Genomic DNA, 14093 nt, shown 5'->3' with positions numbered 1-14093 from the left:
AGAGATGTAGGCAGGCCAGTCTGACATGTCTCACTTTAAGCCTTGGCTCTGCTGGTTTTGCCTTTCTTTGTGTCCTGCTTGAGTCAAACCGTAAGCAATGTTTTTGTTTGTGTGTGTCAGGTGTGAGAAGCTTGCAGAAACTATCTGGCAAAACAGGCAGCAGATTCGGAGGGCAGAGCACCTCAGACAACAGCTGCCCATCCCCGGCCCCATTGAAGAGCTCCTAAATGAACTCAACAGCACTATTACAGATATCATCTCAGCGTTGGTCACCAGGTATGCGTGTGTGTGTTCCATCTATACTTCAGAAGGATGAATCTTAAGTTGACTTAAGGCCATAAATGTCAGTCAGCACAGCGTCAATAAAAACATATCAGCATGAGTGCAAGTGAGTGGGTGTGTTGTATAAAATGAGGTATTGCCCTTTCCTGCATTCAGTGTTGGCCATTGTCAGAATTCAAACGATGGAGGTTCTGCAGAGGCAAAGAGCGTGCAGTGTGTGTGAGATTAAAGGAAAGCAGGGGCACATGCAACAGTATAGTACATTATTTTTGGCCCAGAGGTGCATCTGCCAGGGTCTTTTAGCCCTTTTAAGTATAATTCTGTCGAAAGTTTGTGACAGAATCCTCAAAGTTTGTCCCTACAGGGACCCATAACACATTGCAAAGCCATGTCTCTGTCACAACGATTTCTGATTGGCCACAGACAAGCCTGCTCCTACACAGTAATGCACTCCTATCATGCACAATACAAGCACAGGTTATGTTTCCTCAACAACACCCCCTCTATATTCCTCCTAATGTTTTGTGTTCATGTGGAAAGCACATCAACACTGTGAGAAGAAAGTAACGTTGATGCTGTTTGTTGACTGAAAAGTAATTACATTCATGACCTTCCATCAGCGGGCATGGTTGCAATTAAGGTAATTTTCAAATCGGCAGGTCATTAGAGCTTAAAGGAACCCTGCGGAGTTTGCTTTGTAAATAGTTAAATTGCGTTCAGCATTTCACGCCAGACCACATTGTATGTGCACTTAAAGTCTGATAAACATGTTTAATGCATAAAATCCTCTAAACATTTGTGCAGTAGTGATGCGTTGTTTAAGTTCTGTGTTCACATCAGTTGCAGCCCTCTGCAGCCTGACTGAAGACTCAGCAATTATTTGAGATTTATTTGTAAAAATGCATCCAAATAAGCCATTATGGCTATTAACAGGCAGATTTTACATGTTGCATCATCATGCTAATGCTGGTAGAATCCCTATAAACAATACTTCAAAAAGCTGAGGCAATCCAGGCACTGAAAACAAGAAAAACTTCTAAACGAGGAATCAAATATTTTTAAAAAATCCTTTTATTATGGTGGTTAAATCGAAAAGATTAAAGGCCAGTCATTAAAAAAGCTGACGTGTCTCAGTCGTTAGGTCTTTCTCACGGTTCCAAACAACAAGCAGCCCAGTGTGGCCCCTCTTATTAGGCCCATCATGGTGTTTGTTGTTTGGAGCCCTGATGAAGACCTCATGGTCGAAACATGTTGGCAATGGGCAGCACAAGGAGCAACTGGCACTGTTGCCTCACAGCAAGAAGGACCTGGGTTTAAGTTATATTAGATCGTTATTTTTTAATGGCTGGCTTTTTAATGATTTAGCCACTATAATTACAGCTTTTTAATAGTTCCCTTCTCATTGTGTTTACTTTTTTCTTGTTTGGAGTGCTTGGATCGCCTCTGGTTTTTGAAGTTCTGTTTTTTTTTACCCATTTTCCAAGAGCATCTGACACAATTTCAACATTGTGTTACAAAGAGCAGCCAATCATCTCCTTTTTCAACATATAAAGTGTCTTGTTTAATCTAGTGGCTTCTTTAAATCATGATTTTCCTTATTATTATCTCCATTTTATGAAATGCATGCATAGTGTGAGCCACCTAATCAGCAGCACTTTGTCATTCAGTCCGACTCTCTTTCTTGTCTCCACAGCACGTTCATCATTGAGAAACAGCCTCCGCAGGTGCTAAAAACCCAAACCAAGTTTGCCGCTACAGTGCGTCTTCTAGTGGGCGGGAAATTGAATGTGCACATGAACCCTCCACAGGTCAAAGCCACCATTATTAGTGAACAACAAGCCAAGGCCCTGCTGAAGAACGAAAACACAAGAAAGTAAGTCCAGCGTCCCGTCGACGGTGGGGTGGGTTAAAAAGGAAAAAACACACAAAAGCTATTTAAAAAGAAGTTTTTCTGGAGGGTCAGACTTCTTCACATACTTGGTGACCTAACCGAACAACACTTCATCCAGCTCTTTATTGTTCTTTGTATACACATTTTTCAGTATCCCTGCTTCCATTAGTGGGGACACTGTGTTAAGCCCCTGCGGCACCATTAGGTTAAAGAGTCCTCATTTACTACGAGGGTTACTGGATCCCAGGATGAACTCTGGTCTTGTGTGTTTCCAGACCTCACCACAGAGACAGGGCTGGAACTTGAACAATGTCTCAGAGGAATCTATGGTGTGGATGCAGAATCCACATTTAGCCTGTTCCACAGCCTCGTTCCACATTCCTGCCAACTAATACAACCTTCCAAGACTGTAGGTCAGCCAGGCAGCCAGTGGTTAAACGAGCGAGCAATTCGACAGCTCGGCCAACCTCTGCCGTTTCTCATCTAAACCACTCGGTATGGCACCCAACCCGCAGTCCAGAGACATCTGTTTGGTGGTTTCTCATGCAGAGAAGATAGTTAATTTTATAGAAAATGACTGAACATCGTTCCGAAAACCCTGCATGTTTTTCACTCTGCCGCCCGAACAAACATCATTTTCTTTTAATTTGTTCTGGGAAGAGTTTAATTCTGTACGCCAAGGCAGACAGTACAGCTCACTCCTTGATTCTTTCTCTCCTTCAGTGACAGCAGTGGGGAAATTCTCAACAATAACTGTGTGATGGAGTATCACCAGACTACAGGCACTCTCAGCGCCCACTTCAGAAACATGGTGAGTGCTCCTGAAGTGAATCAACTACGGTGGGTTAATTATCACATTGTCCACGGGTCTGTACTAAAGAGTAGCTTACTTGTACATACAGTGAGTAGCTCTTAAGTGAAGCAATTGCCAAGATGTGTTTGATCATCATGTCCATTAGTATGTAAATTCAGGGCAAAACTGGCTGTGTTGAAAAGCCACTTTTTTTTTGTTGTGGTAACTGTAAATATATTTCCTTCAGGTGGGGTTGCTTCACGTGTTACCAATGTGGTTTCAATAGCTTTGGGATTTCTAGAATAATAAACTGACAGTATGTGGAAATAACCAGTGGTGGACTGATGTTTGAGGGGGCACCAGCGTGCAGAAAGCTGTGACATATTTATAGTGAAGAGAGGGCACTTCACCACGTTTTGTCAACTGGAAGGGCGCCCTTGAGGGCACTTTGTCATGTTTTGTCTTTTATTGGCGCACCCAAGGGGGCATTTTGCTGCATTTTTTTGACTGGTACAGTGCTAAAGCTGCACCATTAATAGAAATATTAGCGCAATCAAGATATTGCCAAATGCAATATCGAAATCACAAGCTAAATATATGTGACAAAACAACATTAATAAAGTACTATAGTGCTGCAAAGATATCCTGGCCTACATATCTTGTTCTCCAGTTGTAAGAAAACATTCAAAATAAAAGCGATAGCTGAAAAATAATCCCTATATGATTTTGTTTTTACCACCAACAAATCCATAGCAATTCAGCAGTGCTTTGAAGAATCAGTTTGCAGCTTCAGGAGAGCCTCTCTATACATCACGCGCTTTGTTAGCAATAATCCACAGAGACCTGCATGGATTATTTACATGTAGTGTGACTCAAAGTGAATTATACATGCATGTTCTGTAAGTAGGATGTGTGCATTGTCGGCCTAACTGTGCAGGCAATATGTACAGTGTATATATCCTGTCTTCCTTATTCCTACATATCATCTTTCATGTAGTCTTTGAAGAGGATCAAGCGATCGGACAGGCGAGGAGCAGAATCCGTCACAGAAGAGAAGTTCACGATTCTGTTCGAGTCCCAGTTTAGTGTCGGCGGCAACGAGCTTGTCTTTCAAGTGAAGGTAAGAGGACGCAGACAGACGAGGTGGAGGAAAAGACTTCATTATCCTTGACACACAAATCACACTATCCATTCATACATTTCCAGAAGTGGGACTCATTCTTAAGCCTAAAGCCATGATTCAACTGCAGGACTTTCCCCGGCCTTTTGAGGAAGTGACTAACACCAGTGACAAGGTCTAAATTAAGTTCTGTGGAATTTATTTTAACCTCTAAAAAAGTCCTTGCTTGGAGCTAGGACTTTCCAACATCATCAGCATGGAGTTACAGAAGAAAGCGTACAACAGATGAGCGGAGACGAAGTCCAAAAATTGTTGTTGTGCAGTCACATGCAAAAATGATGCATGAAACCAGCCTGAAAATGCTTTTTCATATACATATCAGCGTATTAATTTGCGTAATCTTTGCTGATCTTTGGACCACTGTGGAAATGCAGACAACAACGGGCTAAAGAAGTCTTTCAGTTCCTTGAAAAGTAGTTCCTGTGACTTTATTTTCCAAGTACTTTGGGTGGAAGCACTGAGCATCCATAAACAGTGATATACAGTGAACCATATATCAGCCCAACCACTCATTCCCATTCCTCATCTGTCATCTTTTCCAGTAATTTTACTATGTGGTTTAAAAAAGCTTTTGCTCACCAATAAAGCCACAGATATACTATGAAGGTCATGTTGTTTTGCAGTACGTCCAGCATTTACTGACACAGCCTGCTTCTTTTTAACAGACGTTATCACTTCCTGTAGTGGTGATAGTTCACGGTAGCCAAGACAATAACGCCACAGCGACCGTGTTGTGGGACAACGCCTTCGCAGAGCCGGTGAGTGAATGCTTGTGTGTGTCACTGTTTGAAATTCTTTGTGGATGTGATTCAGCTTTCTATTAGCATGTGTTTCTTCAATGTTTCAGACACCGATCACATAAGCTTTAAAGTTATGTATCAAATTTACTGTTATTTGTTACATTTTCAGCATTGTTTTGACTGGTCGACGACACACACAAGACACGTTATCTGTACTATCTCCCTGAGTTGACGCATACGCATACCTCCGCCAAGGCCTAACAGTCCCCTTTGTGTGCACCAATCTGTTCTCACTCATACATACCAGCCACCAAAATACACTTTTACCATTAAGATCCATGCATTATTCACTGAGAAAGTAATGAAAATGTAGGAAAACACCCTATCTCGCAGTCTTAATGAAAGTGAGTAAAAATTCCTGGAATTGTCGCCTTTATCCTGATCCGCTCTAAAAGTTAATGGGGTCCATTCTGGGCCAAGACCCATTCTCCATCCAAGTATTGTGGAAATCCCTCCTGTAGTTTTTGTGTAATCCTGCTGTAAAGCCAACCAACCAGCAAACAGACTCGGATGAAAACATGACCTCCTAGGTGGAGGTAATAAAACAGTTCCAGATTCCAAAAATAAAATGTCAATTCCCTCACACACCATCTCTGCATTGATCTATTTAAAAGGTCGACGTTTTGGTCTCGAGGACCTTGACACAATGACACATTGCTGAAATACAGACTATAATAGCAAACCATACAGTATCCACAACCCCTTTTGTATCACCCAAAAGGAAAACATGAATCGTATATGCAGTAGTTCTCCCCAGGACCTGTAAACACACTTTGATGTGTAAAATTAGTGGAGCTACCCTTTAAAAATTAGCTAAATCCTTCCGAAAACAATAATGCTCCTCTGGAAACAGCTGTCTATTCTCTTGTATACATGTTTGCACATTTTCTCCTTGTGTTTCTTAATGCTCCTGCCGCATTGCTCGTGTCGATAAAGCTCATGTAAATCCACTGCCGTCTCCTCTGCTGTCTGCAGGGACGGGTGCCTTTCCTTGTGCCAGACAAGGTGCTCTGGCCTCAGCTTTGCGATGCCATCAACATGAAATACAAGGCTGAAGTGCAGAGTAACCGGGGCCTGTCGGAGGAGAACCTGGTCTTCCTGGCTCAAAAGGCTTTCAGCAGCTCCAGCAACAACCCCGACGACTACCGCAACATGACTATGACTTGGTCACAGTTTAACAGGGTATGTCTCTTTTCTCCATGAATATAAACACATGGTCTGTGTAAAGAGCTTGACTATCAGTGGTAATCTATGGATATTTATCAGACCTGAAGAAGGTTTTCTCCTCTTTGCATTTTTAAAAAGCCCACAGGCCAGTTTCAGTAAGCCATTTTTCAGCCACATGCTTGTTCTCCATGGAGGGCTTCACTGTTGGTTATTCATGTATAGAAAATTTCATGCTCCATTTGCAGCGTCCCCACAGCCCTATTCTGTAGCCGACTTGATTGAGAACGCCTCATTGGTAGCCAGGTCTTCATCTTAATGGGCCTGTTTGTCCACACTGTGAAAGGCTGGAGGCCTAATTTTCTGGCTCAAAGCAGCTGGTGATGGCAGAAAACGCACTCACATTCAGCACACACCATCAGTCTCATTAGATTACGGGAACATCAAGTTTCAGCCACTTCACCGACCGGCGTATAAGCTACACATGTACACACAGTCCCCCGTCTCTTCTTTTTTTTCTCACATACACAACATTTAAACATCCAGCTGCACACTTGGTTAAATCATAAACACCACTTGGATGAGGACATGTTGTGCTCTGTATTTATAGACCGGTTGGACATCTGTGGTTATCTGAAAACCTTTTTAAAATATGTTCATGTCTGTTTGAATACTGTGTGCTTTTCAAACAAATCATTTTTCCAAAACCTTTTCACTTACAGGAAAGCTTGCCGGGGAGGAACTTCACATTTTGGCAGTGGTTTGATGGTGTGATGGAACTCACAAAAAAGCATCTCAAACCACACTGGAACGATGGGTAAGGAAACTGCTGAGGTTTCAATCTTTGGCTGAGAAAAAAATTAAAGGAATACCTCTCTTTTTTCAATGTGACAGCTGGACTGCATGTTCAGTGAAAGTGTGTGTTTTCTTGTTCCCATTTTGTCACTCTGGTAACTCAGGCGATGGTTCACTTTCATGATTTTCCATGGCAGCCTGAGGGCTTGGACCTGCTCTCGCCAGTAAACTAGACACGTAACAATTTTCATCTGTCTTCTTTTCTACACTTCTCTCGTCTATTTTTCAGAGCAATCTTGGGCTTTGTGAACAAGCAGCAGGCTCAGGACATGCTGATGTCGAAACCCAACGGCACTTTCCTTCTGCGCTTTAGTGACTCTGAGATCGGAGGCATTACAATCGCCTGGGTGGCAGAAAATCCTAACAAAGCAGGTATGACATGGAAATGTGTGTTACTAGAAAACGTTGCTCTTTGCATTCATCTGAAGCGCACCGCTCTCATGCGACCATAACTCTTCTCTTGTCTCCCAGGCGCCAGACAGACTCCCAATGAATATGTCAAATAAAACCAGTGACTGTGACAGTTAAAACCCAATTTTGAGATTGCATAATTTTCTTGCAAATTACAGCATGAATCAGAGCTCGGGCCTTTTTTCAGAAAGCAAGTTTAGATCTCTGAGTTTTGACCGGAACTGTGTGCTGCTGTAATCCACCTACACAGAATCAGATCCTCAGCAATGCAGCCTCCTTGCATGATAAACAAGGTTTACAAGGTTACAGAGGTTACCATAATACATTTTATTTTACAGCTCATTCATACCTGGTGGTGGCTTGCCATTGTACATTTGTTTAGCAGGAGGTTGGAATATAAGACGGGAAACTTTGAGTTCAAGAAGAGTTGGATCAGAATTAGTTCATTCAAGACTGAGTATGTTCAGCCTGAGTTGTGCGTGAGCTGGAAATGGAAAAAAAAATCCATCATCAATGGAGCTCAAATACTATGATTCACCAACGGGTGAATGAACAGCAGAGCCTCCATTTTAAAAGTGATATTCTGTCAGTGTTTGACTCTTACATCTTGTTTCTGCTGCCAGCAAGAGGACAATACAATGGTTATCACAAGTGTAAAGAGATTAAACGGAGCTGTAAGTTAGATCTGTGTATAACATAACAACTGTTGTCATCAGCTATCTATGGTAGCTCAGTGCCTGAGGACAAAATCTCATGGGATAGCCGAGTGATGTAGCCTTTAGATTATTAAAGTGAGAACCACCTTTCAAGCTTTTGCAAAATGGACCCGAATGCGAGACACTCAGAGGCAGGTAGGTAAACGAACAAAAAGTGAGCTTTAATGCAACAAAAGCTGTAGTCCATAACATCCAAAATCCAAAATGAAAAATCAACAATCCCCCCTAAATAAAAGGCTGGCAACAAAACAGGAGTAATCCAATATCAAAAATACTAAAGTGAGTATATACCAACATAAAAGTACAAACCAGTGTAACACAGGCAGCAAACGCAAGACGGGATCAGGTAACCGACGAGGAACACAGAAACGGGATGAAAACAGACATACCAACAAAGAGTGAGGGGAAAACACGGGCTTAAATACACAGGGAGTGATTAACCGCTGGTGAGCAGGAAAAATGGCAGGAAAACAGACAAAGACAAGAAGTGGAAAGTAAAACATGACAAATGAAACATAAAACAGGAAATCACAAAACTGAAACTCAGGACCATGAAAACTACCCTGTAATAATGCCGAAGATGACCTGGAGAATAACTTATTGTATTACTATCACAGCTGATGCTACGCTGTGTGTCTGTGTGTCTCCAGGTGAGAGGATGGTTTGGAACCTCATGCCCTACACAACCAAAGACTTCACCATTCGCTCTCTGGCTGACCGCATCAGCGATCTCAATCATCTCCTGTTCCTCTACCCCGACAGACCCAAGGATGAGGTGTTCTCCAAATATTACACCCCACCGCTCTGTAAGCAACCTTCTGTTTGCGCTGGCAGCCGTTACCCTCGAAATGTATGATCACAGTCGCAGAGTAGTAAACTGATGTCCCGCACTGAGCTGTCTCTCTCCCTCTGCTTGTTTGTTTTAAAGCCAAAGCAGTGGACGGCTACGTGAAGCCGCAAATAAAACAAGTGGTGCCCGAGTAAGTATCAAGCTTTCTTGTTCTTCCATTCCTTTCTTTCTTCCCTGACATCAACCCAACAGATTTCCTCTCTGGCACCATTAAGAGTTAATCACTAGATATTGGACCCTGAATTCAGATCAGCTATTAGATAGCTGTTACAGCTGGAGGAGGCCAATTAAGGATGGCCAGGGTTCCTGAGTGAGCTTGTCTTCCACTCATCATTAGAGTTAGGCTTGTTAGTTAGCAGGCACCGCTCCCTCATCTCCATGGTCGGCTCACCCGCAATACAGAAAGCGGCCGTAATCATGCAGCGAGGCCTGGAAAACACGCTGAGGGTAGTTGCTTAGGCAACTGCTGAACGCAGACTCATCGGCTTTTATCTTGGGTTTGTGTGTGCATTTGTGTGTGTGTGTGTGTGTGTACAGGTTTGCTACAGCCAATCCAGACCCAGCAAGTGGGAATCCAACCTATATGGATCACGGCGCCTCCCCAGCACCTGTCAATCACCCTCACCCCTACAGCATGTACCCACCTATGTGAGTCAACAAGTCCTTTGAACATATGAGCTGCTTTGTATGAGTGTACGTGTGCATTTCATGTGAATAAAGAGAGTCTTATTGCTTCTGCTGTTTTTGGTGATGTGCTGTTGGCTCGTCTGAGTATGGTCTGGCTCCACTCTGTGTCCTGTGGCAGGAGTGACCCTATGTTGGACGCCGACGGAGACTTCGACCTGGACGACACCATGGACGTGGCAAGGCATGTAGAAGAGCTCCTCCGGCGGCCTGTAGAGAGCCAGTGGGGCGGCCAACAATCCTGACCCCGGATCTGTTAACCCTGCGACAACACCAAACAAACCCTGCCTCCCAACTTCCCCCACTCGCAGTGACATTTCACATGGTTTAATTCCATTCATTTCTCTTTTTTTTTTTTCAGATAGCTATAATGTGAAATGTTAATAATGGTTGTGATTTTATTTTTCTTTTCAGCATGAGAGCATGCATGTCAGTGACTTCTCTTAGTTTTATTTGTGACCATAAGTGTTTGTGAAACAGACTAGGTATAATGCAAAACCTACAATGTTACAGTATTGTGAAAAAGAAAAGAAAAGGTTATGTTCATTCACATTGTGCATGCATTTCCCATTGATTTTGAACAGATTTCAAAAATATGCTACTGTAAGAAGTCATTTTAACAGTTGAATGTTTTTATTTCGTTATATCCTTGTAAATGGGTTATCAGTATTTTGATAGTGACCTTGAACTTGCCCTTTGACAAAAAAGAGAAACAGTATTGAAAAGTTTTGCTTTTGCTCTCAACGACATTATCCGACTCATCGCTCCGCAGTCTCTGTCAGTTTTTCTAATCGATATACACTAACCTAAAGGCAGAGTGACTCTCTTTGCTCTCCGTGACTGACAGCACACACATCAGCACGCGGTACACACGCGCAAGTGTACGCTGTATTTGTTCTGATTTGTTCACCAGCTGAAACCCATGACGGGGGTTTATGCACCTCCCTCGCTCTCACAGGGCTATTTGTCTTCTGTTTGTACACAGAAATGCAAATCCAAGCATTTACCCAGCGCTGCCTGCTTGTCCTCTCAGGTCCCTCTGTTCTCCTCATCAACGCTACCTCGCATTATTCTACTGACAGTCGTTACTTTTGGTTCTTTTTGTTGTTTCTGCACCACATTCACACCAGTAGGTACGCTTTTTGGGTTTTTGTTCTTGTAATTTGTGTCGATATGTACAGGGATATCCTTGGATGTTTTATGCTTGAAACGATGAGGTCTAGATGCATAAAGTGTTACACGTCTGGCCGGTATGCTTGAATATTTCCTTCTGACTTTTCTGCCTATCCGTCCACTTGTTCCTGTAGCTGTGTCAAGACAAATCTAGGGCTGTGCAAACTCACCAGCCGCTGGACCACATCTGGGGATGTATCTCAAGGATGTAGCGTCACGTCAGGCTTCGTCTGGCTTTTGTTTTTGGTCAACATTAGTTTTCTGTGCGTCCACTTTTTGTGCTATACGGGAAAAGCAGCAAATACATCAGTCTAATAGAAAAAGGTTGAGACTATTACACGACTCCCTCCACTAGCACACACACAACGCTGAATAGAAAACATGTCGTCCACAACAGCCTTGCACCTCAGGAATGCTTCGCTTAGCTGATGTATAAGCCAAATAGAAAAAGATCTATGTATACAAAATATATGAATTTATTTTCTCTATAATAATTCTATTTTATTATTGTTTCTCTGGCACTCCCCCGTTGAATGTAACCCCTTTGCATGACCCTGTTGAGGATTTATGTACAAATACCTCCTCAGTCTGAGCAGAAGTTTCAAGTCTCGTGTCACCGGAAGTCCCAGAAGTTGAAAAAAGGATACAGAGGAACTGGAAATCAGAGAAGAATTTATGATGTACTTTTGTGTTTGCCCGACAGACATTACAGTATTAAACATATTCCCTCGTCTATCTTTTCATTTCTCCTTCAAACTATTTTTTTTTGTATCTCGCTTTCTTTCCTGTCTCTGAAATCTCAAGCTACGTGGGCAGTCTTGTGATATCATCCTTCGTCACCGTCAATTCTCATCATTTTTAAGCTTTGTTCCACTGTAGACTGTGTATTTTTCGATGATATAGATGGCGCTGTGTGCTGTTCAATGTATGTACCATGTTTGTGGTTTGGAGGTTTTCCAAGAGAAACAGCTGTCGAGTTGAAAAGAAGAAAAATAAAGTTTTATAAATAATTTTAACTCAACCTGTAGAAGTACAGAAGATTTTGATGTCACTACAAAATAAATGCTATTTTTTTTTTTTTTTTTTTTTTTTTTAATGTGTGCAGTCAACACCATCCATTTAATCCCCAAGCAGCGGAGTCGGAGATGTTGCACTCCAGAAGCTCATCAACAGGATCGTGCAGAGTAAAAGTATTCAGTCAAGTGTGTGTGTAATCCATTGGCAGAGTCTTTACGAGAAAAAACTAATTATTACGGTGATTAAAATGAACTGCATGCCAGCTCCCGGCTCCTAGTTAAAGTGTTGTGTGTAAGTGTGCCGTATATTGTATAAGAGAGACTCCTGGCATTTGTTGTGCAGGCGCTCATGTACAAATGTCAAAGAACTGCTCTACACCATTATTTAAACACTGCAACATGTGATATAGTTTACAAATTATTGCACTTACCAGTAGACTGTATGAAGCTTTATGCACCATGAAAACATACGCTTTGCTTGGAAGAAAATTTCTTTCACAGATGTTTCAGATGAGAAGGTTCGTTCATTTTCAGCATCCCCAGTGATACTTTGTTAGTTTCATGTGTTAACAGCTTTATCTTTATCTTATCAGATGTTTTAATCACTGCAGACTGTTTTCCATTTTTTCAATACCTCCAGTGCTCTCAGTCATTTGTTTCCTAACATTTTTGTACAATATGAATGCCAACCTTAAGACTGCAGATAGTTAACAATAGAATATGTAGAAAATGATCAATGTTTCAATATTTTTTGTCCAAGTTACTTGCTAACTTCAGTTGTGAAAAGGCTTTACATGTTTATATCAGGTGGGCACATTAGAGACACAATCTGCACAATGGTTCTTGAAGGCACCATTCCTTTCTGTGAAGCTTTTAAAAGCTGTATGCTTTCAGCTACATTAACACTAGGGGTGTCACGATATACAGAGATTGACCGTAATCTTGATATTTAAAAGTGAAATATTAATATTGTGTAAATCATACACAAATAATAATATTATGTAAATAATCGAGTGCCTCCTATAAAATTTCTGTTCCTTTCCATTCTCGCTTTGTCATAGTAGGTGGTGGTAATGCACACAATGCAGTAACTAACCAGCTACCTACGACCACAGTGTGTGGCTACTATACTGCCACACAACATCACATCCGAGGAGATGACAGCAAGACGCTCAACCTGCAGTTCAGATAGATATCGCGATAATATCGTTATTGTGAATTCTTTCAGCTACAATAATCGTGTCGTGAAAGTCTGATATCGGGACAGCCCCAATTAACACACAGAGCCAGTGTAACTTTTACAAACTGGAGCAATGAGCGTTCAGGTTCAACTGAATCTAAACAAAGAAGAAAATGGATATTTTCTATAGTTAAACAGGTAATGTTAAACTTTGCATGTAGGGGGAAAAAAACTCATTCTCATTCAAATGTAGCAACTCTAAAATCTGAACATAATGGAGGGTAAGTACAGGAAGTCAACTGGAGGAAATGATAATGTGAAAGTGATGAAGAGTGCATTCATTTATTTAGTTATTTTTCTTGTCACATCATCCAACTGCATGCTTTTTTCCACAACCCAGAATAGCAGCAATTTTATCTTGGTCACAAATATCCTGAATAAGCTCTATTCTGCCACCTGGTGGATGTAAAAAAAAACATTTCTTTCTGTGTGTGTCTGAGTTTATTCTAGCTGTAGTTAAAATGGCAATTACCTGTCTGGTGTCATTTCTGGGAAAAGTGATAAGAAATTCTAAATTGTATGAATTATAACCAAAATGAGACCGGTTATTGCTTAAATGATTTTCTTTATCAGTTAATTCATTGGCTGCGTTTTTAAGAGAAAAAACTAATTATAATGGTTTATTAAAATGAACTGCATGCCAGTCATTTTTTAATTATTTATACCTTATCTACAGGCTGCTGTGTCAAAGGCTGAAAATGTGTGCAGGTCAGTGACTGTAATCTGGTGGAAAGGGCTCCTAGAGGTCAGTGGTGGGTTGTTGCCAGGATACTAAACCTGCACTCATTAAAGGGCTTTAAAATAGATGTAGGTGGTTTGCATCTGAAGCGACAATGAATCCATAAGGTTCTCCTTCAGCAGTGGGTCTTACATAATGTACTTTATAGATCAGTGGCTCTTATCAGTGTCTGTTTATATGAAAATAACAACAGCATTACCTCTGCTAAGGAGGTTATGCTTTCACCTGTGTCCGTTTGTTGGTTTGTCAGCAGGATTACACACAAACTACTGGACAAATGTCCACAAAACTTGGGTGGA

The 14093-nt window shown here is 41.5% G+C and overlaps 1 protein-coding gene across 1 annotated transcript in view; it reads left to right on the top strand.

Moving 5' to 3' along the window:
• stat5a (signal transducer and activator of transcription 5a) overlaps positions 1-11820 on the top strand; it is a 15575-nt gene extending 3755 nt beyond the window's left edge. Inside the window, exons 6-17 of the mRNA XM_084372187.1 lie at positions 121-276; positions 1976-2155; positions 2897-2984; positions 3964-4086; positions 4812-4904; positions 5922-6128; positions 6833-6927; positions 7195-7337; positions 8743-8898; positions 9021-9072; positions 9480-9590; positions 9748-11820. Of these exons, the coding sequence (XP_084228313.1) occupies positions 121-276; positions 1976-2155; positions 2897-2984; positions 3964-4086; positions 4812-4904; positions 5922-6128; positions 6833-6927; positions 7195-7337; positions 8743-8898; positions 9021-9072; positions 9480-9590; positions 9748-9871 (1528 nt within the window). The 3' untranslated portion in view covers positions 9872-11820. The remainder of the gene's footprint in view (positions 1-120; positions 277-1975; positions 2156-2896; positions 2985-3963; positions 4087-4811; positions 4905-5921; positions 6129-6832; positions 6928-7194; positions 7338-8742; positions 8899-9020; positions 9073-9479; positions 9591-9747) is intronic.
• Positions 11821-14093: the final 2273 nt, after the last annotated feature.

The sequence above is a fragment of the Pagrus pagrus genome, assembly GCF_965226575.1.
Source record: "Pagrus pagrus genome assembly, chromosome: 13".
Taxonomy (NCBI): Eukaryota; Metazoa; Chordata; class Actinopteri; order Spariformes; family Sparidae; genus Pagrus; species Pagrus pagrus.
Note: the sequence above shows the minus strand (reverse complement) of the source record. Positions and strands in the feature narration are given on the sequence as shown.